At 40.6% G+C, this 25,650-nt stretch overlaps 1 protein-coding gene across 1 annotated transcript in view; it reads right to left on the bottom strand.

Annotated features, from left to right (window-relative positions):
• The window catches only part of HAUS6 (HAUS augmin like complex subunit 6), a 51,541-nt gene that overhangs the window by 12,878 nt on the left and 13,013 nt on the right, over nucleotides 1-25,650 (bottom strand). Inside the window, exons 7-11 of the mRNA XM_080669877.1 lie at nucleotides 25,076-25,124; nucleotides 21,843-22,013; nucleotides 19,033-19,226; nucleotides 17,244-17,370; nucleotides 3,558-3,660 (exon numbers count right to left, since the gene is read on the bottom strand). Coding sequence (XP_080526003.1) covers nucleotides 3,558-3,660; nucleotides 17,244-17,370; nucleotides 19,033-19,226; nucleotides 21,843-22,013; nucleotides 25,076-25,124 — 644 coding nt within the window. The remainder of the gene's footprint in view (nucleotides 1-3,557; nucleotides 3,661-17,243; nucleotides 17,371-19,032; nucleotides 19,227-21,842; nucleotides 22,014-25,075; nucleotides 25,125-25,650) is intronic.

The raw sequence follows: 25,650 nt of genomic DNA, 5'->3' as shown, positions 1-25,650 counted from the left end.
GATCCTACCGGTAGGATCGGGCCTAAACAGGCAGGCGGACATCCCTCTCACAATCCAGGACTGCTGGCTCCCAACTGCTCACCTGCCTGCCTTCCTGATTGCCCCTAACCGCTTCTGCCTGCCAGCCTGATCACCCCCTAACCACTCCCCTGTCAGCCTGATTGATGCCTAACTGCTCCCCTGCCAGCCCGATTGCCCCTAAGTGCCCTCCCCTGCAGGCTTGGTCACCCCTAACTGCCCTCCCCTGCAGGCCTGGTCCCCCTCAACTGCTCTCCCCTGCAGACCTGGGTCTCCCCCAACTGCCCTTCCCTGCAGGCTCGGTTGCCCCCAACTTCTCTCCTCTGCCGGCCTGGTCACCCCCAACTGCCCTCCCTTGCAGACCTGGTCCCTCCCAACTGCCCTCCCCTGCTGGCCTGATCGCCCACAGCTGCCCTCCCTTGCAGACCTGGTCCCTTCCTTGCTGGCCATCTTGTGTCCACATGGGGGCAGCCATCTTGTGTGTTGGAGTGACAGTCAATTAGCATATTACTCTTTTATTAGATAGGATAGAGGCCTGGTGCACGGGTGGGGGCCAGCTGGTTTGCCCTGAAGGGTGTCCCAGATCAGGGTGGGGGTTCCCTTGGGGCGTGGGGTGGCCTGGGCAAGGGGCCTATGGTGGTTTGCAGGCCAGCCATGTGCCCCAGCGACCCAAGCGGAGGCCCTGGTATCTGGGATTTATTTATCTTCTATAATTGAAACTTTGTACCCTTGAGCAGAGGCTAGGGCAGGCCAGGGTGGGTGGAAAGCTTGGCTTTCTCCATCGCCAGGGAAACCGTGGCCGCAGCCATTTTTGTTGCAATTTATTTATCTTCTATAATTGAAACTTTGTAGCCTTGAGCGGAGGCTAGGGCAGGCCAAGAAGCTTGGCTTCCTCCATCGCTGGGGAAACCCAAGCGTCCTGCTCTCTCCAGCTCCGTGGCTGCCGCCATTTTTGTTGGGATTTATTTATCTTCTATCATTGAAACTTTGTAGCCTTGAGTGGAGTCCACGGCTGGCCAGAGTGTGCGGGAGGCTTGGCTTCCTCCATTGCCAGGGAAACCCAAGCCTCCTGCTCGCTCCATGGCCACAGCCATCTTAGTTGGGTTAATGTGCATACTCGCTCCTGATTGGCTGGTGGGTGTGGCTTGTGGGTGTAGCAGATGTATGGTCAATTTGCATATTACTCTTTTATTATATAGGATTACTGAGATTTATATATTATTTCAAAAATGAGCACAAATACAAATATACCACAAACTTAGCAGACAACCATAAACTAAAATGATTATGCACAACTATAAACACCATCTGATGGAGGTAGGCACAGTTGAAATACATTTGTTCTGGTATGTAACCAAGTTTGTAAGGTAAAAGTTGCTAAGTAAAAAAGCATCTAGAGCCCTAGCTCAAGCATGTCAAACTCGTGGCCCGCAGGCCATATGCCTTGTTTATTTGGCTCGTTTTAGCCTTTGAGTTTGACATGCTTGCCCTAGCCGGTTTGGCTCAGTGGATAGAGGATTGGCCTTCGGACTGAGGGTCCCAGGTTCAATTCTGGTCAAGGAATCCCAATCCAATCACCTATTCCACTTGTGTTCACCCATTTCTTAATAAGTCCTGCCATGACCTCTAGCCTGCCTAAACTCAACTATGATCTACACCTATTTCCTTCCATCTTGGCTATATAATTCATACATTTTTATTCATTTATTCCTCCACCTATCCATATTATGTTTACTGACCCAATAACAATTTAACACAGTACTGGGCAACTGGTGAAACTGAATATAAAGTGGATATTGGATATTATAGAGAAAGTAATTTTAGGTGTGACACTGGTATGATAGCCAAGGAAACTTAAAAAGGCATTATATATGTATTGTTCATTTTTAGGTGTGATATTATTATGGTAGTTATATAAGGAATGTCACTCTATGGGAAAGCAAGCTAAAACACTGAAAGTATTTCAATGTCTAGAATTTACTTGGTTTAGCAAAAACACAAATATATACATTTACTTAGTAAAACAAATATGACAAATGTTAATTATTGAAACAGACTGTAAGTATTGAGGTAATTACTATACCATTCTTTCATGTTAAAAAATTGTGGGTTTCTACACAAAAACTTGTAAACAAATGTTTATAGCACTATTATTCATAACTAGAAGCCCGGTGCACGAAATTCACAGTCCGGGAGCCCTCGGGGGATTTCTGACTGATGGCTGCAGGGAGCGGGCCAAGGCCAGCAGTCAGACATCCTTAGCACTGCCAGCCATAAGCCCGGCTTCTGGCTGAGTGGCGCTTCCCCTGTGGGAGTGCACTGACCACTAGGGGGCAGCTCCTGCGTTGAGCGTCTGCCCCCTGGTGGTCAGTGCACATCATAGTGACCGGGTCATTCCACTGTTCAGTCAATTTGCATATTAGCCTTTATTATATAGGATAGCTAAATGGTGGAACAATCCAAATTTCCATCAACAGACAAATAAAACAAAATATGGCTTAATCATACAATAGAATGTATTCATAAAAAGTAATTAAGTACCCGCTAACCGGTTTGGCTCAGTGGATAGAGCATCAGCCTGTAGACTGAAAGATCCCAGTAAATTCCAGTCAAGGGCATATACCTCAGTTGCAGGCTCCTGGCCCTGGTCGGGGGCATGCAGAAGGCAACCAATCGATGTGTCTCTCTCACATTGGCGTTTCTCTGTGTCTCTCCCTCTCCCTTCCACTCTCTCTAAAAATCAATGGAAAAAATATCCTCGGGTGAGGATTAAAAAAAAAAGTAATGATGTACTGATACATGCTACAACTTGGAAGAACCTTGAAAACACTGTGCAAAGTGGAAAACTATACAAATGAGAAAAGCAAGACTCTATTTATACAATATATCCAGAATAGGCAAATGCTTCTATACTAATAAAAGGGAAATATGCTAATTAGACCAAACATCTTCCGCATGTCCTTCTGGACAAAGCCACAATGGCAGGGGCCGAGGCAGAGGCGGTTAGGGGCGATCAGGCCGGCAGGGGAGCAGTTAGGGGGCGATCAGGCTGGCAGGCAGAGGCGGTTAGAGGCAATTAGGCAGGCAAGCAGGTGAGCAGTTAGGAACCAGCGGTTCCGGATTGCAAGAGGGATATCCTACTGCCGGTTTAGGACATCCCCTGAGGGGTCCCAGATTGGAAAGGGTGCAGGCCGGGCTGAGGGACCCCTGCCCCCACCATGCACAAATTTTGTGCACCAGGCCCCTAGTAGAGACATGAAATACATTAGTGGTTGTTAGGAAATGGGGGATGTGGAAATGGAGAATGACTTTTCATAGATACAAGATTTCCTATTGAAGTAATAAAACTCCTCTGGAACTAGATAGTGGTGATGCACAACTTAGAATTTACAATATGCCACTGAGATACACACTACAATAGTGAAATGACGTGCATTTCATCAAAATGAAAAATAACTGGGAAAAAGAATGTAAAGGAACAATTATCATAGTGAGAAATATTGATGAGAGGGAAATTTAAAAGAGAAAAAATAACCAACCTGGAAGTGAAGCAGGATACTGCAAAAGAATACTTCTTGCATATACTTCCTCTGAGGCAGGATCAAATGAAAGAGGAGACATAGGTGGTAAAAGATCCACAGCCTTAAAACAAAGAATTCATAATTTGAAATATATACATTTTACTCACTACCACATAACAATATTAAGTTAATCTATGACTGGTTGATTCCAATAAAGACAGAATTACTATGCATATAAATTATCCTATAGTTATTTTTAAAACAAGGAGTACTAAAAAAATAAATAAAAAGTAAAACAAGGAGTACTATATTAGGAACAAGGAGACTACTTTGTTCTTCAGCTATATTTCAAATGTAATAGTACTTCTAACATCAAGAGGAACATCTCATTTTTTAATACAATTCTCTGAATCTAAAAATAGTATTATAAATCACAACAGCCACTCTAATATGTATTTAGAAGAATTACAGAAACCAAATATTTGATCTTTAGGCTCAAATGAAAAATGATAGAATGACACACGCAGCATTTCTAGGTCATTCTGTAATGTGATATATCAAGAGATTGCCTTATATTAAACTACTCTTCAAAAGGCAAGTCAATCTCAGACAAGAAAAGGCTAAAGAAGTTTATCACCACCAAACCAGTATTACAAGAAATGTTTAAGGGATTTTTTTAAGAGAGAGAGAAAAAAAAAGACTGAATAATAAAATAACAATAACTACATATTTATCAATAATTACTTTAAACATAAATGGGTTAAACACTCCAATCAAAAGACATAGGGCAGTTTAATGGATAAGAACAAAAAGACCCTTACATATGTTGCCTACAAGAGACTCACTTCAGATAGACACACACAGACTGAAAGTAAAGGGATGGAAAAGAAACTTCATGAAAAAAACAACAACAAAAAAAACAGCTGAGGTTTCAATACTTATACAAGACAAAATAGACTTTAAAACAAAGGCTATAATCCTAGCCAGTTTGGCTCACTGGATACAGCGTTGACCTGCAGACTAAAGAGTCCCAGGTTTGATTCCAGTCAAGGGCAAATGCCCAGGTTGCGGGCTTCATCCCCAGTGGGGAGTGTGCAGGAGGCAGCCAATCAATGATTCTCTCTCATCATTGATGTTCTATCTCTCTCTCCCTCTTCCTTCCCCTCTGAAATTAATAAAAATATATTTTGTAAATAAATAAATAAATAATAAAACAAAGGCTAGGACAAAAAAACATGGCAGCGGAATAGACAGACGTGTCCCGAGCCTTGTCCCGGAGCAGATGGAAAGAACAGCTGAGGGCCGCACGGGGAGAGTCTATTGGTGAGTTAAGGGACAGCTATACTCAAGGAGAAGGTGGGGGACTGCTGGACGGGGTTCCCCTGACCGGGCAGCCCCTACTGCTGCTAGGTTCCCTCCCAGAGCCACCGGCTCGGACGCGGAGACCGCACCATCTTGAAGGGGAAAGTGGATGTTATCAGAAACCTGAAAATCTACACCTGCGGCACCCACCGAACAGCTGCAAACCCCAGAGCACCGGTCCCCAATTGGCGCAAACATGCAGATTCAGAGGAGCTCTACACTCCACCACGGAAAGGTCAGATTTCGCCTGGGATAAGGTGAGTTCTCTGGTCCCAGCAGGACAGAGAAACGCGCGCAGTGCAGGAGCTGGAGGACCAGGGGAAGTCTGCGCCTAGAAAAATCCGTGGCTGTTGGGGCTGGCGTGATCCGTGAATGTGGAAGGGGGTCCTCAGAGCTGCTAACAGAGGGGATCTCTAAAAAGCAACCCATTTTGATCTGACGCAGAAGGACAGCCTAAAAATTTTAAAAGTATGACGGCTGCTTGGACATGGGGCGGGGGTGAGGGGAGAGGAAGGAAGGACTGTGCAGACTTTCACGCAGCCCCGGAGTTCGCACACTTGCGCTTTCTCCTCTTTAAATCCTTGTTTCTGATTGCTGAGCCCAGTGCATGGGATCACCCAGATTAGGACACCCTAGGAGACTGCAGGGGAAAGTTATTTTTCTGGAACCTGGGGATCGGAGCAGGGAGTGACCATTGGAGAACCAGCTCTGGGGCAGCACACTCCCACAAACCGGTATTGAGTGCCACAGGGAAAGCAGGATCTAAGCACAGGCTAGAGAGGACCTATAGACCCAGAGGTCAATACAGAAACACTGCCAGGGGCTGAATCACAAATTGACTCTTGTGTAATCAGAAATAAAGGAATACAAGAGAGTAAGACACAATGCCTGCTTTAAAATGAGGACTGGCTTACAACACTGAGGAGCAGTGGAACGCAGGGAACTATAATACTGTCCTGACTGGGAAACAGGCGTGCCAAACAGAACAATAGAGGAAGTGAATGACCTTCACTAATGCACATTTTATTTTTATTTAATTTTTTTTTTGTTTTTTTCATCTTTTACTTAAGAAACTAATTTTTTTTCTTTTTTCCTCACTTGATTTTACCTTTTTAATTATTACACTTTTATTTTCAATCAGTATTATTAATACTACTATTTTACCTCTTTTTAAAAAAAGTGTCATTTTAGCTGAAACCGGTTTGGCTCAGTGGATAGAGCGTCGGCCTGCGGACTGAAGGGTCCCAGGTTCGATTCCGGTCAAGGGCATGTACCTTGGTTGCGGGCACATCCCCAGTGGGGGGTGTACAGGAGGCAGCTGATCGATGTTTCTCTCTCATCGATGTTTCTAGCTCTCTATCCCTCTCCCTTCCTCTCTGAAAATATCAATAAAATAAATTTTTAAAAAAGTGTCATTTTATTTTCTCTTTATTTGACTTTGAGATTAGTGTTCTACATTCTATTATCATCTTTCCTTTAGCATCATTCTACTCTATCTCAACTCTATGCCATCACCCTCTTCCTAACTTTCCCCTTGTGTTGTCCTGTTTCTCTTACCCTTCTCCTGCTTTAGATTCTCCCTATTCTTTCTCTTTACCCCTGTTAAAATTTAACCCACTTATCTAATTTCCAATCCCCTGCTCCAAGTTCATACACACCTCTCTCTTCTCTGTCTTTACTATCCAAAAAATTGTATTCCTCTCTGTCCTTCTGTTGTTGTTTGCTAGAATGTTGATTATATTGATTTTTTATGCTAGTTTGTGAGATTATTTTGCTTAATCTTTTTTTTGTATTGTTTGCTTGCTTTGTTTTTTGCTTCTGTTTTCCCTCACCTCACTTGATATTAGTTGTTGTTTGTAGTTTGTATTCATCTCCAGGTACTTGTTGCTGGCATTTGCTGGGATTAGTGGCTGTTCTATTGGAGTTTTCTCCCCATATGTATAGTTTGTTCCCTTTTTCTTTCTATTCTCTTTCTTTTCTCTCTTAGTTTTTTTTTTTTTCCTTTTCCAAATTTCATTTTGGCACTCCTTTTTTTTTTCTCTCCTCTTCTTTGTCTCCTATCCTCTAATTTGCCTTACTCTGTTGGTCACCTTATTTGGGGTTATTAATATCATAAATACATTTCTGTTCAGTGCCTTGTGTGTTGTACCTGGTTGTGTTGTATTTTGTCTTTAAATCAACGCAGTAGACAGAGAACTACATAACCAGACACACAGAGAAGAGAGACCACGGGGAGACAAATAAACAGCCCACATTTGAAAAAAAAGCAGGCATCACCAGAAAAGGAAGTAAAGGAAATGGAGGCAAGCAACCTGTCAGAGAAAGAATTCAGAGAAATGGTCATAAGGTGGCTGAAAGAAATGGAAGACAAATTCGACAATATGAGTAAGAACCAAGAGGAAATGAAGAACCAAGAAGAAATGAAAAATTACATCGCTGCTGGAAAGAACTCATAGAAAGCATCAAGAGTAGACTAGAAGAAGCAGAGGACCGCATCAGTGAGCTAGAAGACAAGTTGGAAAAAATACCCAAGTAGAGCAGCTTCTTGAAAAAAAATTAAAAAGCAGGAGAGCCTAAGGGAACTTTGGCACAACACGAAACAAAACAACATCCGCATAACAGGGGTTCCAGAAGAAGGGGAAACTGAGCAAGAAATAGAAAACCTGTTTGAAGAAATAATGACAGAAAACTTCCCTGATATAGGGAAAAAAAAAAACCCACACAAATCCAAGAAGCTCACAGAGTCCCAAGCAAAATAAACTCCAAAAGACCGACACCAAGGCACATTATAGTTAAAATAGCCAACACCAACGACAAAGTAGGAAACTTGAAAGTGGCCAGAGAGAGACAGAAAGTTAGCTGCAAAGGAACCCCCATCAGACTAGCAACTGATTTCTCAACAGAAACTCATCAGGCCAGAAGGGAATGGAATGAAATATACAAAGTCATGCAAAGGAAGGGTCTGAATCCAAGAATACTGTACCCAGCAAGGCTATCAATCAAAATTGAAGGTGAAATCAGGAGCTTCACAGACAAAAAAGCACTAAGGGAATTTATTACCTCCAAACAAGCAATGTAAGAAATGCTAAAGGGTCTGCTGTTAACAAAAGAAAAAGAAAAAAGAAATAGGAAGCGAAGAAAGAACACAGGGGTAAAGAATAAAAATGGCGACAAATAAGCACCTACCAATAATAACTTTTAATGTAAATGGATTAAATGCCCCAATCAAAAGACAAAGGGTAATGGATTGGATAAGAAAACATGACCCATCTATCTGCTGTCTAGAGGAAACCCACCTCAGAAAAAAAGACACACACAGACTGAGGGTGAAGGGATGGAAAAAGGTTTTTCAGGCGAATGGAAATGAAAAAAAAGCTGGGGTAGCAATACTTATATCTGACAAATTAGATCTCAAAGTGAAGGACATAACAAGAGATAAGGAAGGCCACTTCATAATACTAAAGGGAGCAATCCAACAAGAAGAAATAACTCTGGTAAACACATACGCACCCAATAAAGGAGCACCCAAATACATAAAAAAAACTCCTGGAGGATATCAAAGGAGAGATTGACAGCAATACAATCATATTAGGAGGCTTTAGTACCCCACTATCACCATTGGACAAATCCTATAAACAAAAAATCAGCAAAGAAACATCAATCCTAAATGACTCACTAGACTAGATGGAATTAATTGACATCTTCAGAACATTTCACCCCAAAGCCACAGAATATACTTTCTTCTCAAGTGCACATGGGTCATTTTCAAAGATAGGCCATATGTTGGAACATTGGCAAAGTCTCTTCAAATTCAGAAGATAGAAATCATATCAAGCATCTTCTTAGATCACAGTGGCATAAAACTGGAAATCAACCACAATATAAACAATCCAAAAAAATCAAACACATGGAGACTAAACAGCATGCTATTAAACAATGACTGGGTTACCAGAGAGATCAAGGAAGAAATAAAAAACATCATGTCAACAAATGACAATGAAAACACAACAATCCAAAATCTACGGGACACAGCGAAAGCAGTCTTGAGAGGGAAGTTCATAGCTCTACAAGCCTACTGCAAAAAACAAGAAACAATGGTAATAAATTACCTAACCTACAACTCAAAGAGTTAGAAAGAGAGCAACAAGAAAAGCCCAGTGTAAGCAGAAGGAAGGAAATAATAAAGATCAGAGCGGAGATAAACGACATTGAGACCAAAAAAAAAACAATATAAAAGATCAACAAAACCACGAGCTGGTTCTTTGAAAGGATAAACAAGATTGATGAACCTCTATCCAGGCTCACCAAGAGCAAAGATAGAGGACCCAAATTAACAAAATCAGAAATTAAAGAGGTGAAATAACAACAGACCTCACGGAAATACAAAGGATTGTTAAAAAATACTATGAACAACTGTATTCCAACAAACTGGACAACCTGGAGGAAATGGACAGATTCCTAGAAAAATATAACCTTCCAAAACTCAATCAGGAAGAATCTAAACATCTCAATAGGCCAATAACTATGGAAGAAATTGAAACATTCATCAAAAAGCTTCCAGCAAACAAAAGCCCGGGGCCAGACGACTTCACAGGGGAGTTTTACCAAACATTCAAGGAAGAATGAAAACCTATCCTCCTCAGACTATTCCAAAAAATTCAAGAGGAAGGAACACTTCCAAGCTCCTTCTCTGAAACCAGCATCACCCTAATACCAAAACCAGATAAAGACAACACAATGAAAGAGAATTACAGGCCAATATCCCTCATGAACATAGATGCAAAAATCCTCAACAAAATTCTAGCAAATCAGATCCAGCACTACATCAGAAAGATCATACACCAAGACCAAGTAGGATTTATCCCAGGAATGCAAGGATGGTACAATATCCGCAAATCAATAAACGTGATACATCACATAAACAAATTGAGAGATAAAAATCACATAGTCATATCAATTGATGCAGAAAAAGCATTTGACAAAATCCAACACCCTTTCTTGATAAAAACTCTCAACAAGGTGGGAATAGAAGGATCATACCTCAACATAATAAAAGCTATATATGATAAACCCACAGCTAACATCATACTCAATGGGCAAAAACTAAAACCATTTCCCCTAAGAACAGGAACAAGACAGGGATGCCCACTCTCACCACTCCTGTTCGACAAAGTACTGGAAGTATTAGCCATTGCAATTAGACAAGAAGAAGAAATAAAAGGCATCCAAATTGGAAAATTTGCAGATGACATGATATTGTACATAAAAAACCCGAAAGACTCCATCAAAAAAGTATTAGACTTAATAAATGAATTCGGCAATATAGCAGGATACAAAATAAACGCCAGGAAATCTATGGCATTTCTATACACCAATAGTGAACTTACAGAAGGAGAGACTAAAAAAGCAATCCCATTTTCCATCGCACCAAAAAAATTAAGATACCTAAGAATAAACTTAACTAAGGAGGCAAAAGACCTATCCACGGAAAACTACAGGACACTGAAGAGATAGAGGAAGACGTAAACAGATGGAAGAACATACTATGTTCATGGATTGGGAGAATCAACATCATTAAAATGTCCATACTACCCAAAGCAATCTACAGATTCAATGCACTCCCCATTAAAATACTAACGGCGTATTTCAGAGACCTAGAAAGAACTCTCCAAAAATTCAACTGGAATAAAAAAAAGACCCTGAATAGCCACAGCAATCCTGAGAAAGAAGAACAAAGTAGGAGGGATCTCAATACCAGATTTCAAGCTGTATTACAAAGTCACTGTTCTCCAAACTGCCTGGTACTGGCACAGGAACAGACATATAGATCAATGGAATAGGATAGAGAATCCAGATTATCGACCCAAACCACTATGCTCAATTAATATTTGACAAAGTAGGCATGAAAATAAAATGGAGTCAAGACAGTCTCTTCAATAAATGGTGCTGGGAAAATTGGACAGACACATGCAAAAAAATGAAACTAGACCACCAACTTACACCATACACAAAAAATAAACTCAAAATGGATCAAGGACTTAAACATACGATGAGAAACCATAAAAATACTAGAGGAATCCACAGCCAGAAAAATCTCTCACATATGCCGAAGAAATTTCTTCACTGATACTGCTCTTAGGGCAATGGAAACTAAAGAGAAAATGAACAAATGGGACCACATCAAAATAAAAAGCCTTTGCATAGCAAAGGAGACCATCAATAAAACAACAAGAAAGCCCACTGCATGGGAGAACATATTTGCCAATGTTATCACCAATAAGGGTTTAATCTCCAACATTTACAGGGAACTCATACAACTTAACAAAAGGAAGATAAACAACCCAATCAAAAAATGGGAAACGGACTTAAACAGATACTTTTCAAAAGAGGACATAAGGAAAGCCAAGAGACATATGAAAACATGCTCAAAGTCACTTATCATCCGAGAGATGCAAATCAAAACGACAATGCGGTACCATCTCACACCTGTCAGAATGGCTATCATCAATAAATCAACAAAGATAAGTGCTGGCGAGGATGCGGAGAAAACAAAACCCTTGTGGTGGGAATGCAGACTGGTGCAGCCACTGTGGAGAACAGTATGGAGTTTCCTCAAAAAACTAAAAATGGAACTCCCATTTGACCCAGTGATCCCACTTCTAGGAATATACCCCAAGAAACTAGAAATACGAATCAGAAAAGATATATGCACCCCTATGTTCATAGCGGCACAATTCCACTTTTTATGCCATTTTCTAGCTAAGATTTGGAAAAAGCCTAAGTGCCCATCAGCAGATGAGTGGATTAAAAAACTGTGGTACATCTACACAGTGGAATACTATGCTGCAGTAAAAAAGGAGTTCTTACCTTTTGCAACAACATGGATGGAGATGGAGAGCATTATGCTAAGTGAAATAAGCCAGGCAGAGAGAAACCAAGATGGCGGCATAGGTAAACACCTAAACTGCTGCCTCGCACAACAATTTCAAAACTACAACTAAAAGACAGAACGGACATCATCCAGAACCACAGGAAGGCTGGCTGAGTGGAAATTCTACAACTAGAAAGAAAGAGAAAAGCTCACGGAGAATCAGAGGAGCGGCAAAGGGCTGAGGTACAGAGACACGCGCGCAGAGAGGAAGGGCAGCTGAGTGCCTGGCTGACTTTCTCTGGCGGGAGGAGGAAGGAAGCCCCCAACTGCACTGAACCCCAGTTCTGACTGCACTGAACCCCAGTTCCGGGCGAAACCCTGTGGACCCAGGCTCATACAGGGGGAGTCTGGACTGTCAGGTAGAGAGAAAGGCACACGGAAACTCGGAGACTTGGAGGGGCCGCGGCGGGAAGGGGTCTGGAGGCGCACGCACGCGAGTACTCATAGAGAAGACTGAATACGGAGGTTGCCACAGGCATTACCTAGCAGAAGGGAGTTGGAAGCTCCTGACTGCACTGAACCCCAGTTCTGACGGCACTAAACCCCAGTTCCGGGCGAGCCCCTGGGGACCCAAGCTCTTACGTGGGGAATCTGGATTGTCAGGCGGAAACTCAGGGGAGCCGCGGAAGGCAGAGGTCTGGAGGTGAGTTCAAGGGCAGGACTGACGGGAAGCCAAGACTGTCTGCTCCGCCCTGAGACTCCGCCCCATCCAAGCTGAGCACAGAGGCTTTTGCAATTTTGAAAGTCTAATCCTATAAGGCTGTCTCCAGCACCGAACTTCTCCCAGAGTAGACACAGCTGATCCTCACAGCCAACTGGCCTGGGGGTCAATTCCTCCCAGTAATAACAACAACAATCAAGACTTAACTACAACAAGGCTGTACACACAGTCCACAAAGGGGTACACCAAGAGTGTCCACCTCAGGTTAACTGGGGAGGCCGACCCACTGGGCCATATAGGAACCCTAGCACACAAAGCTACCCTACCAACTCAGGGAAGCAACAAAAATGCAGAGACAAAGAAAGAGATCACAAACGAAAGAATTGGAGGAAAACAAACAACTGGATATAGAATTCAAAACCACGGTTATAAGGCTTTTCAAGATACCCTAGAAAAGGCCAATAAATTTAGCGAGACCCTCAAATATATGAAAAAGGACCAACTGGAAATTAAACATACACTGACTGAAATAAAAAATATTATACAGAGACCCAACAGCAGACTAGAGGAATGCAAGAATCAAGTCAAAGATCTGAAATACAAGGAAGCAAAAAACACTCAACCGGAAAAGCAAAAAGAAAAAAGAATCCAAAAAGTTGAAGATAGTGTAAGAAGCCTCTGGGACAACTTCAAGTGTACCAACATCAGAATTATGGGGGTACCAGAAGAAGAGAGAGAGCAAGATACTGAAACCTATTTGAAGAAATAATGACTGAAAACCTCCCCCACCTGGTGAAAGAAATAGACTTACAAGTCCAGGAAGCGCACAGAACCCCAAACAAAAGGAATCCAAAGAGGACCACACCAAGACACATCATAATTAAAATGCCAAAAGCAAAAGACAAAGAGAGAATCTTAAAAGCAGCAAGAGAAAAAGTTAATTACCTACAAGGGAGCACCCATACGATTGTCAGCTGATTTCTCAACAGAAACTATGCAGGCCAGACGGGAGTGGCAAGAAATACTCAAAGTGATGAATAGCAAGAACCTACAACCAAGATTACTCTAGCCAGCAAAGTTATCATTCAGAATGGAAGGTCAGATAAAGAGCTTCACAGATAAGAAAAAGCTAAAGGAGAGAAACCAAGATGGCGGCATAGGTAAACACCTAAACTGCTGCCTCGCACAACAATTTCAAAACTACAACTAAAAGACAGAACGGACACCATCCAGAACCACAGGAAAGCAGGCTGAGTGAAAATTCTACAACTAGAAGGAAGGAGAAAAGCTCACAGAGAATTGGAGGTACGGCAAAGGGGCTTTGTGCGCGCAGAGAGGAAGGGCGGCTGAGAGCCTGGCTGACTTCCTCTGGCGGAAGGGGGAAGGAAGCCTCCGACGGCACTGAACCCCAGTTCTGACTGCACTGAACCCCAGTTCCGGGCGAACCCCTGGGGACCCACGCTCTTGTGGGGGGAGTCTGGACTCTCGGGCGGAGACTCGGGAGCCGGGGAAGGCGGAGGACTGAAAGTACACACGCGCGCGCACGCCGGTGCGCACAAGGGCTGCGGAGGTTGCCGCGGGTTTTCCCTGGTGGAGGGGAGTCAGAGGCTCCTGACGGCACTGTGCCCCAGTTCTGACTGCAGTGAACCCCGGTTCCAGGCGAGCCCCTGGGGACCCACGCTCTTGTGGGGGGAGTCTGGACTCTCGGGCGGAGACTCAGGAGCCGGGGAAGGCGGAGGACTGAAAGTACACACGCGCGCGCACGCCGGTGCGCACAAAGGCTGCGGGGGTTGCCACAGGCTTTCCCTGGTGGAGGGGAGTCAGAGGCTCCTGACGGCACTGTGCCCCAGTTCTGACTGCAGTGAACCCCGGTTCCAGGCGAGCCCCTGGGGACCCACGCTCTTGTGGGGGGAGTCTGGACTCTCAGTCGGAGACTCGAGCTGGGGAAGGTGGAGGACTGAAAGCGCACGTGCGCGCAGGGGCGGGGCTGACAGGAAGCCAAGACTGAGGCTCCACCCCATCCAAGCTGAGCACAGAGGCTATTGCAATTTAGCAAGTCTAATCCTATAGGGCTGTCTCCAGCACCGGGCTTCTCCCAGCATAGACACAGCTGATCCTTACAGCCAACTGACCCGGAGGTCAATTCTTTCCAGTGATACCAACAACAATAAAGACTTAATTACAACAAGGCTGTACACACAGTCCACAAAGGAGTGCACCAAGAGTGTCCACCTCAGGTTAACTGGGGAAGCAGACCCACTGGGCCATATTGGAAACCTAGCACAAATATCTACCTTACCAACTCAGGGAATCAGTGAAAATGCGGGGTCAAAGAATCAGATCACAAACGAAAGATATGGAGGAAAACAAACGACTGGATATAGAATTCAAAACCACGGTTATAAGACTTTTTAAGAATATCCTAGAAAAGGCCGATAAATATAACGAGACCCTCGAAGATATGAAAAAGGACCAACTAGAAATTAAACATACACTGACTGAAATAAAAAATATTATACAGAGACCCAGAAACAGAATAGAGGAACACAAGAATCAAGTCAAAGAATTGAAATACAAAGAAGCAAAAAACACTCAACCGAAAAAGCAAAAAGCAAAAAAAAAAATCCAAAAAGTTGAAGATAATGTAAGAAGACTCTGGGACAACTTCAAGCGTACCAACATCAGAATTATGGGGGTGCCAGAAGAAGAGAGAGAGCAAGATACTGAAAACCTATTTGAAGAAATAATGACAGAAAACTTCCCCCACCTGGTGAAAGAAATAGACTTACAAGTCCAGGAAGCCCACAGAACCCCAAACAAAAGGAATCCAAAGAGGACCACACCAAGACACATCATAATTAAAATGCCAAGGGCAAAAGACAAAGAGAGAATATTAAAAGCAGCAAGAGAAAAACAGTTAATTACCTACAAGGGAGCACCCATACGACTGTCAGCTGACTTCTCAACAGAAACTATGCAGGCCAGGCGGGAGTGGCAAGAAATTTTCAATGTGATGAATAGCAAGAACCTACAACCAAGATTACTCTACCCAGCAAAGCTATCATTCAGAATTGAAGGGCAGATAAAGAGCTTCACAGATAAGAAAAAGCTAAAGGAGTTCATCACTACCAAACCAGTATTATATGAAATGCTGAAAGGTATTCTTAAAGAAGAGGAAGAAGAAAAAAGTAAAGAGAAAAATTATGAACAACAAATACATATCTATCAACAAGCGAACCTAAAAATCAAGTGAATTAAAAACCTGAGGAACAGAATAATGTGGTGAATATAATAGAATCAGGGGCATAGCAAGGGAGTGGACTGATAATTCTCATGGGGAAAGGGGTAAGGGGGGTTCATGAAGAGAATGGACAAAAATCATACACCTATGGATGAGGACAGTGGGGGGGAGGTAAGGGCAGAAGGTGGGGTGGGAAAGGGGTGGAGGGGAGCTATGGGGGGAAAAAGGAGAAATAATTGTAATAATCTGAATAAAGATTTATTTAAAAAAAAATAAAAAAATAAAATAAAATAAAAAAAAAAGAAAAAGCTAAAGGAGTTCATCACCACCAAACCAGTATTAAATGAAATGCTGAAAGGTATTCTTTAAGAAGAGGAAGAAGAAAAAAGTAAAGATAAAAATTATGAACAACAAATACATATCTATCAACAAGTGAACCTAAAAATCAAGTGAATTAAAAATCTGATGAACAGAATAAACTGGTAAATATAACAGAATCAGGGGCATAGAAAGGGAGTGGACTGATAATTCTCAGGGGAAAGGAGTATGGTGGGTACTGGAAAAGACTGGACAAAAATCATACACCTATGGATGAGAACAGTGGGGGGGAGGTAAGGGCAGAGGGTGGGGTGGCAACCAGGTGGAGGGGAGCTATGGGGGGAAAAAGGAGAAACAATTGTAATAATCTGAACAATAAAGATTTATTAAATTTAAAAAATAAAAAAAAATAAGCCAGGCAGAGAAAGATAAATATCACATGATCTCACTCATTTGTGGAATATAATTAACAACATAAACTGATGAACAAAAATAGATCCAGAGACAGAGAAACATCAATCAGAACGTCAAACCTCAGGGAAGGTAGGGGAGGGGGGTAAGGGGGATAGATCAACCAAAGGACTTATATGCATGCATATAAGCCTAATCAATGAACACAGACAACAGGGGGGTAGGGTCATGAATGGGAGGTGGGGGGTAATGGGGGTATAAGAACACTTATGTAATACCTTAATCAATAAAGAAATTTAAAAATAAAATTAAAAATTAAATTTAAAAAATGTGGTATATCTATACAATGGAATATTATGCTGCTGTAAGAAAGAAGGAATTCTTACCATTTGCAATAGCATGGATAGAACTGGAGAGCATTACGCTAAGCGAAGTAAGCCAGTCAGAGAAAGATAAATATCACATGACCTCACTCATTTGTGGAATATAAAGAACAACATAAACTGATGAACAAAAACAGATCCAGAGACAGAGAAACATCAATCAGACCGTCAAACCTCAGAGGGAAGGTAGGGGAAGGTGAGGGTAAGGGGATAGATCAACCAAAGGACTTGTATGCATGCATATAAGCCTAACCAATGGACACAGACAACAGGGGGGTGAGGGCATAAGTGGGATGAGTGGGAGGGCCATGGGAGATAGGATACATATGTAATACCTTAATCAAAAAAGAAAAGAAAAAAAACTGAAGAAGGCAAAAGGCAAGTCAATATTACTTACTGGAGTCCAACCTTTAATTAGATTAAAAGGAGACAAACCAAGAAATTCTTTCCACTTTTTATGCCATTTTCCTTGTTTTTCAACAATAGAATGTGTTATCGTTGTAAGATCTTCTTCTAATTTATGCCTATAATAGCATAAAAATAACTATTCAAAATACGAATACATAATAAAAGTATTGAGTAAAATTTAAGAAGTTTGTAGAAAAAGGAAAGTCAATACAGCACATGTAAGTTGAATAAACTCTCACAATAAACACTCAGAACCTAAAATACTTTTCTTTTTAAGACTAGAAAGCAATAATAGCCCAACTGTGGCTCAGTGGATTGAGCATCATCCCATGAACCAAGAGGTTCTGAGTTCGATTCCCAGTCAGGGCACATGCCTGGGTTCCAGGCTCCATTCAAGACTCCATTTAATAACTGAGTAACTGTTAGGGGCAGCCGATCGATGAGTTGCTCTCATCAATGTTTCTCTCTCTCTCTTCCTCTCCCCCTTCCTCTCTATCTAAAAATAAATATGGACACAAGACAATGGGGTGGTGAGGGCCTGGGGTGGGAGAAGGGCAGGAGTGGGCCAAAAGAAGTTATGGGCTGGGGGGAGGTGGGGAGGACCTATGTAATACTTTCAAAAATAAAGATTTTTAAAAATAAAATAAAAACAAAACAAATAAATAAGAAAGCAATAATACACCTATTACTTCATTTATCTTTAAAATACAATTTTTTTCAGCCTTGGGCCACGTGACTCAGTTGGTTGACCATAGTCCCATGCACCAAAAGGTCACTGGTCCCATTCCTGGTCAGGGCACATGCCCGGGTTGTGGGTTCAATCCCCAGTCTGGGTGTGTACAGAAGGCAACTAATCAATGTTTCTCTCTCACACCTATGTTTCTCTCTCTCTCTCTCTCTCTCTCCCTCCCTCCCTCCCTCTCCCTTCAATTCAGAGAGAAAGAGAGAAGAGAGAGAGAAACATCAATGATGAGAGAATCATTGATCAGCTGTCTCCTACACACCCCCTACTGGGAATTGAACCCGAAATCTGGGCATGTGCCCTGATTGGGAATTGAAAGGTGACCTCCTGGTTCATAGGTCGGCACTCAACCATTGAGCCACAATAGCCAGGCAAAAACATATCAATCAATAAATAAAATATAATTTATTTCCTGGTTCTGAACTCGAATCAAAATTCTACTCCCCTTATCTGTCCTGTCCATGCCTACAGATAGCCCATACCTCTCAGTCACTCTGCTCAAATAAAAAACTTTTCTGAACCCTAGTTTTGTTTTGTTTTTTAATTTAATTTCTCTAGATTCCTTTTTTTTTTTTTTTAATTGATTTGAGGAAGGGACAGGGAGAGATAGAAACATCAATGATGAGAGAGAATAACTGGCTGCCTCCTACACACACCTGGAGGCATGTGCCCTGGAATGGAATTGAACCCGGGACCCTTCAGTCCGCAGGCCAATGCTCTATCCACTGAGCCAAACCAGGTAGGGCCTGAGCCCTAGTTTTATTAGTAGATCCCACAAAAGAAAAGCCATAGAAAAGTTAAAATTATTTCATAAAGAATTATCACTCACAGCAAATAATAGACATAAAGAAAATTACATTAATTTTCCTTTCTACTTCATGTGTCTCTCTAATGACAGGTTTTTGAGTACTAGTAAAATATTCACACTTGTTTGCCAAAGCTAAAGAGTTGTTAAACTACATGAGTTGTGCTGAGAATTTATTAAAAACATTCTACTCCTCACCCAATAAAATAACAGAGAATCTTACTAGTGTACCTCATATGCTGCAGATCCAATAATCTTTCTCTCTGTAATTTGGCCTCTTTTTCAAGGAAGCGAAGGTCCATTGTCAGTTTTGCTTGATCAGCCTGACAACATTCATATTTCATTATTTTCAAGACTTCATTTAATAACTGAATAACTGTCAACAGGTTCAATTTCCCAGCCTCATAAACATTTCCTATGTGCAACTAAGGGTAAAAAGGGGGGGACAGTAGTAAACTATAAGTTCTTAGCATAATAAACTACTCTATAAACATACTTATATGTTTTACTATTATAATAAAATGTTACCTTAAAGAATAAAAAAAAAGTTAAATGTCTACCCAAAACAACACTATGTAAATAATTTTGGTCCAAAGAAAACTGTTGTGGAACAGTTAACGTGCCATACTACTGTTTTGTTATGTAAAAAGTTGAAAACTAGAATGAAAGAAATGCAAATAAATGAAAGCAAAATAAAGATTAAGGAAAAAAGAGCAGATTTGGAGAAAGATTACGAATTCATGTCTTGTTTTGTTTTTTTACACTGTGTAACTGGCTTCAATTCCTGCAGCCTACAGGCTGAGGCCAGGCAATGGTTCAAGGCCACAGTTTGCTCTGGCATGGGGCACTATGAAAGACCCAAGGGGATGGGCCTGCCATAAATCCAAACCCATGTATGATAAATCATGTTTTAAGAAAAGCTGCAAATTGATGGTACCTACAGGATAAATCCCAACTTAGACATGATTTTTGACCTGCATAGTTCCAGTGTTTTAAAATCATTTGCCCCTAGCCGGTTTGGCTCAGTGGATAGAGCGTCGGCCTGCAGACCAAAGGGCCCCGGTTTTTATTTCAGTTAAGGGCATGTCCCTTGGTTGCAGGCTCCTCCCTGGCCTTGCTCAGGGCTCGTGCAAGAGGCAACCAATGGATGTGTTTCTCTCACATCCATGTTTCTCTCCGTCATTCCCTCTCTTTTCTACTCTCCCTAAAAATCAATGGAAAAATATCCTTGGGGGAGGATTAACAACAAAAACAAAAATCATTTTAATTATTTGTCAATATTTTTAATCATAGATTTCACATAAAAATTACTATTTCTCTACCCAAAGCATGGAGGTATGGAACAGACTAACATACTCGATGTAGGGTTGGGGGGATGAGAAGAGATAAACCAAAGAACTTATATACTTATATGCATAGCCCATGGACATGGGCAATAGGGTAGTGAAGACCTGCGGGGGGATGGGGAGGTAGGGGTACCGGCTGAGAGGAGGTTAAGGGGGGAAAAAATGGTAAATACTGTAATATTATCAACAATAAAAAATATATTTAACAAGGTTTTTAAAAATTACTATTTCTCCAAAGACCTCATCACTTCCCACTTTATCCTGTTACACACAATTAGTGTACTTCATTTATACACACTACCTGCCTAGTCCCTCTAGGACTCTCAGATCCTAATTTTTATGTGCTCTGAATGTGAAGTGCCTGTCATGTTACCTATGAAAGCTCTTCAGGGTCACAATATTTTATCTTTGTATCCCCTGTACTATAATCAATACCTGGCATATAGTAAATCCTTAATAAATTGTAAGTTTAATTTTTTTTAAGTAGGCTACCCAGATGGAAGTGTCCCATAAGCAAGTGGAAATAATTTCTTTTAACTTTTTTTTTTAAATCCTCACCCAAGGATATGTTCATTGATTTGAGAGACAGGGGAAGGGGGAAAACATCAATTGTTTGCCTCCTGTACCCACCCACCAGGGATCAAACCCACAACCTAGGTATGTACCCTGACCATAAATTAAATCTGCCACCTTTTGGTATACGGGATGGACTATGCTCCAACCATCTGAGCCACCCAGCCAGAGAGCAAGTGGAAATAATTTGATGTAGCTTGGGTTAAAGGAGAGAGGCTGGAAATATCAATTTGAGAATATTAATATATAGGAAGCTGATAAAGCAATAGAATTAATTGGTTAAGAAAATACACATGAATTTATAATGTAGGAAAGGAAGGACATTAAAGGAACCATGGGAGCACTTTGATTTAAAAGTCAAGCAGAGGAAAAGGAAATCTGTGAAAATACTGAGAACAGCAATATGAAAAACCAGAGAGCAGAGAAATTGAAGTCACAAAAGCTAAAGGAAGAAAAAATTTTGAAATACTAATAGCATCAAGATGAAAGAGAAAGCAGAGAGAATAGAGCCTTTTTAAGAAGACAGCAATCAGGAGACCACTGTTGTTCTATTTGAGAATTTATAAAGAACTAAAAGTACCATATCATCTTCCTAAATAACTTCCTACTCTCTACACTATATATAATGTAACACCATACAAGGTATGGACAATTAATAAAAGTTGATGGATATAAAGACACACAGCCTTGCCCTAACTGGTTTGGCTCAGTGAATACAGTGTCCACCTGTGGATTGAAGGGTCCCAGGTTCAATTCAGGTCAAGAGCACATACTTAGGTTGCAGGCTCGATCCTTGGCCCTGATGAAAGTGGGGGCGGGAGGCAACCAATTGATGTGTCTCTCTCACATCAATGTTTCTCTCTGTCTCTCCCCCTTTCTTCCACTCTCTAAAAAAATCAATGGAAAAATATCCTCAGGTGAGGATTAACAAAAAAATAAAATAAAATAAAAAATAATTTAAAAAAAGATACACAGCTTTACCTGAACCCCTGTTTATAAAAGTTTTACGAGATATACTCAAAAATAAATTTTGAAAACATTATAAGGAAAACAACATATAATATATAAAATAACTGCACGAAGAAAGTCATCTCAAAAGCTTCTTTAATATCAAATGCTTACCTGACACATTTGTTTCTCAATTTTGTCAAGTAAGAGCCTTGGAACATTGATAGCAACATTAGTTCCATCTAAAGTATATTGGTTAGCAAGACTAAGGACTGAACTAACAATTTCTCTCTCTTCTTCCAAAAACAGGAGTGTTTCATTCACTGAAGCCCACAAAGACCGAACCTTTGAAAACAGACAAACAAAATATAAAGTCTACATGTAATCTGTACATATATTTAAAAAATGTAAAACATAAATATATGCTAACTCACAAGAACAAATGAAGTATTCCTGGAATGGCTTCTGGTGAGAAAATTAGCTAACTGTATTTTACTTTTATTTATTTAACTGTATTTTAATAGTCTAAAATCACTGGTAGTATTTACAATGGGGCTTTTTTTTACATAGAAAAATACTTATTAAACTTTAATAAGTTATGTGCACACAGCTTTTAGAAAAGATAGCATTTTGTAATGAATATATATTTAGATACCTTGGAATTGTATTTTTTTATGCTGACCCTTAAATTGTCATCTTTTTTTAAGAACTAGAGGTTTAAAGCTCTTGTAAATTTTAAACCAGAAAATGTTTACTAACCATTATCGCCAAGCATCTCAAAGAAAAGAGGGAATTCAACATGGGCATATTTCAGGCAAAATGCCCAAAAAATTCAACGAAGTAAAACTAATAAAATAATTTAAATTTTTGATTCCCTAATTAAATTAGTTCCTTCTATTTATTCATTTTTTAACATTCTCAAAAGGTTGTCAATAAACACTCTAAATATCTCTGAAGCTGTTTTAATGGTTTACTTGTCATCATTATAATCCTAAAATCCCAACATGCATGCAATACAGCATGTAGCTAGCATCTTTTCTTGAGGTAAATTCAAGTATTTTGGCAAACTAATAAAGTTTAATAATAATAATCTCCAGCAGGGCTTTAAAACTAAAAAATTTCTCAGGAGACTCTAGCCCACTATGACTTTCAAAACAAATCGAAGAAACCTTATACTACCAAGATGCAAGTAGTATTTCCTATATTCTGACATGCTAGCAATCTAAGGAAGATTTTTCAGGAAGAAATAATAAAAGATTTCATGAGAAAAAAAAAACAAGAATACTACACATTAATCATAAGTCATTCAAGTTTTAAAAAGTTAAAAAGTTTGAAAAACCATGCTTCTTTAAAGGCATCAAAAACTGCAGTTAAGCCCTAGCTGGTTTGGCACAGTGGATAGAGCCTCAGCCTGCAGACTGAAGGGTCCCAGGTTAGATTCCGGTTAAGGGCACATGCCCAGGTTGCTGGCTCGATCCCTAGTAGGGGGCGTGCAGGAGGCAGACGATCAATGACTCTCTCTCATCATGGATGTTTCTATTTCTCTCCCTCTCCCTTTCTCTCTGAAATCAATAGACATATTAAAAAAAACAAAAACTGCAGTCAAGCTCAACCGGCATGGCTCAGTGATTGAGCATCAACCTATAAACCAGGAGGTCGCAGTTCAATTCCTGGTCAGGGCACATGCCCGGGTTGCAGGCTCGATCCCCATCGGGAGGCGTGCAGTAGGCAGCCAATCAATGATTATCTCTTATCATTGATGTTTCTATCTCTCTCCCTCTTCCTCTCTGAAAGCAATAAAAAAAATTTTTTTTTTAAAAAGATGCTGCATTCAATAATAAGAATATTCACATGCACTAAACTGGAAGCTTCATGAAAAAAGTGACGTTGCCTGTTTTTTTCATTCCTGTAGTAGCTCTAATATCTAGAAGAATGCCTGGCAAATGGCAGATGATCAATAATTATTCAATTAATGAATGAACAATTATTTCCTGAGGATGGCACTCACCTTTTCTAGGGACAAAGTGCCTGAGCAGCCAAATTAATACCCAAAGGAGCATGATGGTCACAGAATCAAAACAAGGAGCTTGAAGACAGATGTCATCTAAACACAGAAGCCTAAGAAAACACTCCTACCCCACAGCAAAGTCAACCTCTAAAGCAAGCATGTCAAACTCAAAGGCTAACACGGGCCAAATAAATAAGGTTTAAGTTTATATGGGCCACAAAAAAACAAAAGCTTCAATTTTCACAGAAACGTAGGTTTATTTCAATAGAGACATGCTAAATACAAAGGGCTGAAATAAATGAGTAATCGTTAACATAAAATAATAGAACATTTTAATAAAAATTAATATTTTTTCTTGAACATTAACTTACCAGACACTAAATAACTGCACAAATTAATAAGGGTAACACAAATAAGCCTATTTTTCTTGTTCTTTGAAAGCGAAATATTTCCTGTTGCGCACACCAAACTAGTCAGTACAAGAGTAATGACGTGGTGCCGAAACCGGTTTGGCTCAGTGGATAGAGCGTCGGCCTGCGGACTGAAGGGTCCCGGGTTCGATTCCGGTCAAGGGCATGTACCTTGGTTGCGGGCACATCCCCAGTGGGAGGTGTGCAGGAGGCAGCTGATCGATGTTTCTCTCTCATCGATGTTTCTAACTCTCTATCCCTCTCCCTTCCTCTCTGTAAAATATCAATAAAATATATTTAAAAAAAAAAAAAGAGTAATGACGTGGCAATCGGCTGCTAAAATATTCACTGCTAGTATTAGTGGAGAGAAATGGTGCGCCAGCGCGTAAGGCACATAGGGAAATGAATGCAACACGATTATGGTAATCAGTCATTAGCGAACGTTGTAGTTCGTTATTAATAATTATGTATAACAGGATATTGTAAAAATTAAGTTATAAAATTTTTATTAAAACGTTTCTTACAAACCGTTATATTGGCTGGGCTGCAAAAATATTCGTTGTGGGCTGCATGCGGTCCACAGGCCATGAGTTTGACATACTTGCTCTAAAGCCTTAGACCATTTATGTCTGCCAGATTACTCTCTACTACCCAAGCCAATCTCAATTTTACTTCTCACTTTGCTTCCATACTTAACATCTCCCTTCAGTTAATATATTTTATTTTGATAAATACTACTGATTAAGTTACAATCAAACTGAACTTTTCTTGCTGGCATGACTTTAAATTAACCATATTTAAAGCTGCTTTTGTATATATTTAGTCTTATAAATTATAAGCTATTTTTCCCATCATATTCAAACATTTTAGAGGCACCCTGTTGATACCTTTACATATATAACACTTAAAATAAGAGTAAATACTATCACAAAAAAATACTATCACAAAAGTAAGAAAGATTACATTTCTCTCTTCAAAAGCTGTCTCACCTTTTGAATTTTTTCTTGTATATCACTTTGGTCATCATAAGGTTCCATGCTAGTTAAAAATTAATCTCATTAGTCATATTTTTAAACTTTCTTTTTATTGTTGACACTATTACAGATGTCCCCATTTCCCCCGTCATTTTTCCCCCCACTTCCCCTTCCCTCTGGTCATCACACTGTTGTCTGTGTCTATGGGTTATGCATATATGTTCTTTGGCTTCTTTCATCCAGTCCTCCCCTCCCCACTTCCCTGACAGCTGTCAGTCTATTCCAGATTCCATACTTCTGCTTCTATTTTGTTCAGTAAATTCCACATATAAGTGAGATCATATGGTATTTGTCTCTCTGACTGGCTTATTTCACTTAGCATGACAATCTCCAGGCCCATTAGTAATTTTAAAAATCACATGGTAGCCCTAGCTGGTTTGGCTGAGTGGATAGAGCATCAGCCTGCATACTAATAGGTCCTGGGATCGATACCAGTCAAGAACACGTACCTCAGTTACATGCTCAGTCTCCAGCCCTCGTCAGGGTACATGAGGGAGGCAACCAATATCACATCGATTTTTCTCTCTGTC

Source organism: Plecotus auritus (genome assembly GCF_963455305.1).
Source record: "Plecotus auritus genome assembly, chromosome: 5".
In the NCBI taxonomy this organism is placed as follows: Eukaryota; Metazoa; Chordata; class Mammalia; order Chiroptera; family Vespertilionidae; genus Plecotus; species Plecotus auritus.
This window is presented reverse-complemented; position numbering and strand designations above follow the sequence as displayed.